At 37.6% G+C, this 5,228-nt stretch overlaps 1 protein-coding gene across 3 annotated transcripts in view; it reads right to left on the reverse strand.

The window, feature by feature from the left end:
• Positions 1-1,947: 1,947 nt before the first annotated feature.
• The window catches only part of LOC125026290 (neuropilin and tolloid-like protein 1), a 435,365-nt gene continuing 432,084 nt past the window's right edge, over positions 1,948-5,228 (reverse strand). Inside the window, exons 9-10 of one of the 3 annotated variants that reach the window (XM_047614609.1) lie at positions 3,127-3,706; positions 1,948-2,957 (exon numbers count right to left, since the gene is read on the reverse strand). In XM_047614609.1, coding sequence (XP_047470565.1) covers positions 2,950-2,957; positions 3,127-3,706 — 588 coding nt within the window. In that variant the 3' untranslated portion in view covers positions 1,948-2,949. Of the gene's footprint in view, positions 3,707-5,228 lie in introns of all 3 variants that reach the window. The other 2 variants (XM_047614608.1, XM_047614607.1) reach the window with 2 other exon arrangements.

A 5,228-nucleotide genomic window follows, 5' to 3' on the forward strand; every position in this document is an offset into this window, starting at 1 on the left:
CTGACCTAGAATAGCTAGGATTATATGAAATCACAGTGCTGCCCGAATGTCCGGGCATAATTGTTGCAACACTTCTTAATTATCAAATGTGATGTAACGTGTGAAACCTATCAACCATTTCTCTTTCACTCAAATCAGCGTCACAGACATGAAAAATAGGCGATGATATCACCACAAGGTCATTGAGATAAGCCACAGTGTTCATGATGAACAAAAGAAAAATAACCCTATAGTGTGAACACAAGTACTTTGATGAGAGAGTGTTTCGAAACAATTTTTCGCCTTGTTATTCCTGTTCGAAGTCAAACCCGAACCTCTGCCGAACCCCTGTAGCCATAAACATCAGCAGTATTATTACTTTAGTGTATGTAATTGTATGGTTCTATATTGCTTTGATATTCTCTTGATTTGTTTTTACATCTTGAAATACATAAATGGAAGCTCTACAACACGTCCTCATGAAAAGGATGATGATTTTGTGTTTGTCTAATCCTCTATACTAATTTACTATGTGAAAAGTAGCCCACGTAGGGCTAGAATATTATGAGAGAGAGAGAGAGAGAGAGAGAGAGAGAGAGAGAGAGAGAGAGAGAGAGAGAGAGAGAGAGAGAGAGAGAGAGAGAGAGAGAGAGAGAGAGAGAGAGAGAGAGAGAGAGAGAGAGAGAGAGAGAGAGAGAGAGAGAGAGAGAGAGAGAGAGAGAGAGAGAGAGAGAGAGAGAGAGAGAGAGAGAGAGAGAGGATGAGGATGAGCGAAAGCGAGAGAGAAAAACAGAGAACCAGACAGGGAGGCAGGAAATCATCACAAGAGAACCAAGAGATGGGAAACTCGCGCGAGACGCCTTGACACATTCCTACTGTATGGACAAGCACTGCTAATTTCAACCTGGAAAAGCGTGGTGAAGGATGCACCATTCAGAGTCACACTTGATTTGATTAGCTTCGTATATCACTATTCATTATTTTCATTGCTATTATTATTTTTTTCATTTTATCTTTACGGCAAGATATTCATATGTTGTCACTTGAAGCAATATAATTGCATCTTACTGTCAGAAAAAATCCTCTTCGGTATCACAAAATATGAACATCAATTAAAGCAAAATAATTTTCTTAATGCCTTACTATCGACCTTAAATAGTTTATTGCACCTTTGAAATCTTAAAAGAATAACAAAAATAAAAGAACTTTTAGTGTGGTTTGTGTTTTAATACAGTTTACTGCTCATCAAAGACATGGATGGAAAACGAACACGCAAACAATAATATTTTCGTTTGTCGAATTATGTTCAGAAAAATGTGATTGTAGTCAAGAAAATGCACGTTTCATTCTCCTCCAAATGAAATCTGAAAAAGGTATGAAAAAGTGTAGTCAGAACGTGTCAGAGTCGCAATGCAGGGGTCGTATTCTCGTGTAATAAGATATATTCTACAATATATTGTTAGTACCCGTTAAGATGCACCTAAACCTCTTAACAGTGCAAAAATTAACAATACCTGTCATTACAAAAAATTAACATTTATGGTGGAATATATATATATATATATATATATATATATATATATATATATATATATAAATGTATATGTGTATATACATATAAACATATATATATATATGTGTACACACATATTATATATATATATATATATATATATATATATATATATATATATATATATATATATATATATATGCATATATTCGCACACACATATAAATGTACATATACTGTACATGCATACATACATACATATACATATATATATATATATATATATATATATATATATATATATATAAATATATATACATATATATATAAATATATATATATATATATATATATAAATATATATACATATATATATATATATATATATATATATATATATATATATATGTATATATGTATTTAATATTAAGGTATTATAAAATGTTCTATAGACAGTTTGGCACATTTTAATACCTACATTTGATTGTCTTTTATGGAAAAAATCTTTTATAATTCTGTTCTTACATTATTTACAAACAGAAAACGATATGCTTGAAGACAATTACCGGTAAATGCATGTGTTGCACAACAAATCCTCAACACCGTCATTAAATGATACGGCTAATATATCAACTCCAAAATATCTTACAAATCTAATAAAAACTTCAAAATACCAAAGGAATACTTATGACATAGAATCCTAAATCAAAGGCAACGCGCTGCTGAGGGAACCGCCAAGGCTTCTCAAAGCGCTGATGATATGGTAACAAAATGTAAAAAAGCTTTATACATAGTTCTGTGGAGACGGGAGACAACTCTATACTTTCCACGAGGGCACTTATCAATATATATTCCCGTATTAGAAATTCGAAAAATATATATGTATATACTGTATATATCATCCACTGACTGAAATCTTTATCTACGTGAAATAACCAAATGTTCAACCCTTGAGCAGCGATAAACATCTTCCTGAAGGCTCCAGAACAAAGAACTTCACGAGTGTTTTGAAAACTGCAGAACTGACTGGAGTTTGGTCTCAGAAAACCCAGGAAAATATGTTATCGTCGCTGAACAAAATGCAAAGTAGGTTCTTAATGCGACAGTAACAACATATCATTAATAGTGCACTGTCACCAAATCAAAAAGAACTGCCCTAAGGCTCCCTAAAAGCTCTTTAACTTAAGAAGACAAATATCAGTGGGAACGTTGGTTGTGTCTACGTATTTTCACGGCTGAGATCAACAATCTCATAAACTCCACAAGTACGGGCGTTGTAACAAAACAAAACTCCTGAAGAGTGACGGGTGGCATTCCGTGTGTGCTGCAGAAGCAAGTCCTCGGGCATCCTCCGTCCAGACTGGGCACCTCGGCACACTCACCCTCGTCTGACCTCCATCCTCGTGACACCATCCTTGCCTCTTCCTCACCTTCACACCACCCTCACACGGGGATACTCACCACCCTGCAAAGAATCATGTCGACAGTCTTGGTATGTGACTGTCACAATCTGAGTCTGGCTCGAATGCTGCCAATGAGATACAAGTCATGAAATAACATTACAACTGTCGGAGTTCAGTGTGTCACCAGGACATCGGGCGTGGCCTTGGGAGATTTACTGGGCTCGTAGTGACCTCGTTCTCGCATTTCGATGACCGCTTCGGCTCGATATCTCTGGGCGTAGGGGTCGTCTGACTGGTCGTCAACCTCGTAGGGGTCGTTGTGTCGCGGCACCGGCGGTGGCTTGCCGTAGGTACCATAGTGTTCCGACGGGGGTCCTGACGAAGGGGCACGGCCGTAGTGAGAGCCTGGGGGAGGCGGCGGCGTTGGGACTGCGGGAGGACAAGGACTCATGGGAGGGAGGCCGGGGGGACGTCTGTTGGGAGGGGGAGGAGGGGGAGGGGTCATAGGCAGCTGCACTTGACCGGAGTCTCTCTGGGTGAGGAGGGAGTCCCGCGTCTGGCACTCGCAGTCGCGCATCTCCACACACGATTCCTCCATGTCGTCCATTTCCTCTTCGTCGTCTTCCTCGTCCACTTCGCTTTCGGACTCGGACTCAGGTCTTATGCACGGGTGGCCGTTGGTCTTGGCGTCCGAGATATAACAAGGGCCGTCCTCTGTGAGCGGCGGGCGGTGCACCGTGCGAGGCGAAGACGCGGCAGATATGCTCTGACTCCGCTCTTCCAGCTGTTCGCGGGATCTTCGAATATTCTCCTGCAGGAGGAAAAGGCCATTGAAAAAGAAGCCATAAATATGAGTATCCACACACACTCACACAACCACACACACTGACAGATTTTCATATTTAGAAATACTCACAGAAAGAACAATTGCTGCATTGCTTTATATACACAATCCTTCATACATATTCACATAAATTCCTACATATTCACCGTCCTTACTTATAGAATACATACCAATACATATGAATAAAGACATATACAACTTCATCTCACAGAACCAAACACGGGGCTAAATTAAGAAAAACCCGACAAAACCAAACATATACCGTCTCCTTTTCCTTTCTCATATTCGAGTCCCTTGCTCGAACGGGAGAGGGGAAGGGAGAGGAGGAAGTGGGGAACGAGGGAAGGGAATGGGGGGGGGGGGGGTCGAGAGGAGGTCTGGAGGGTAAGGGAAGGGAATGGGGGGGGGGTCGAGAGGAGGTCTGGGGGGTAAGGGAAGGGAATGGGGGGGGGGCGAGAGGAGGTCTGGGGGGTAAGGGAAGGGAATGGGGGGGGTGGTCAAGAGGAGGTCTGGGGGGTAAGGGAAGGGAATGGGGGGTCGAGAGGAGGTCTGGGGGGTAAGGGAAGAGAATGGGGGGAGGGGGTCGAGAGTAGGTCTAAGGGAAAGGTAAGGGAATGGGGGGGGGGGGGGGGGCAGCATGAGAAATTACTCCAAAAGATTAGTAATGGACAGATGTTGCTGGTAAGGATCTCTTAATGAAAACAAAAAAAAGGTACTTGTATATTGCTCATTTGACGACGATGATAGTGATGATAATAATTGTAACAATATTCATGAAAATCATAAAAAAATGGTATTGCAGAATGATAATGAGGATGATTAGGTTTATGGTAATTATCATTATCACTTTTATCTTTATGCTTATTGTTCTTATACTTATTATTCTTACGATTATTATCATTATTATCAACATTATTGTCACTATATTATTACTGTTATTATTATTATCCTCATCATCATTATTGTTATTATTATTATTCTTATTATCATTATTATTATTGTTATTTTTATTGTTAATATTATTAATATTATTGTTATTGTTATTATTATTATTATTATTATTATTATTATTATTATTATTATTATTATCAGAATCTATTATCATTACTACTGCGATTATCCTTATCATCATTACTATTATTATTTTTATTATCATTATCATTATCACCATCATCATTATCATTATTATTATTATTATTACCATTATTATACTGTTATCATCATCACTATTACCATTACTATTATTTTTATTATTATCATTAACACTATTGTCATCGTAATCATTATTGTTATCATTATTACTATCAATATTGTTATTATCAATTTTATTATCATCATTACTATTATAATCATCATCATATTAGTATTATTGTTATCATCATTACTATTAACAATATCATTATCGTCATAATCATTACCATCATAATCATTATTATCATCATTATTATAAGCAATATCATTATCATCATAATCATTATTATTATCATTA

Source organism: Penaeus chinensis, chromosome 6, assembly GCF_019202785.1.
Source record: "Penaeus chinensis breed Huanghai No. 1 chromosome 6, ASM1920278v2, whole genome shotgun sequence".
In the NCBI taxonomy this organism is placed as follows: Eukaryota; Metazoa; Arthropoda; class Malacostraca; order Decapoda; family Penaeidae; genus Penaeus; species Penaeus chinensis.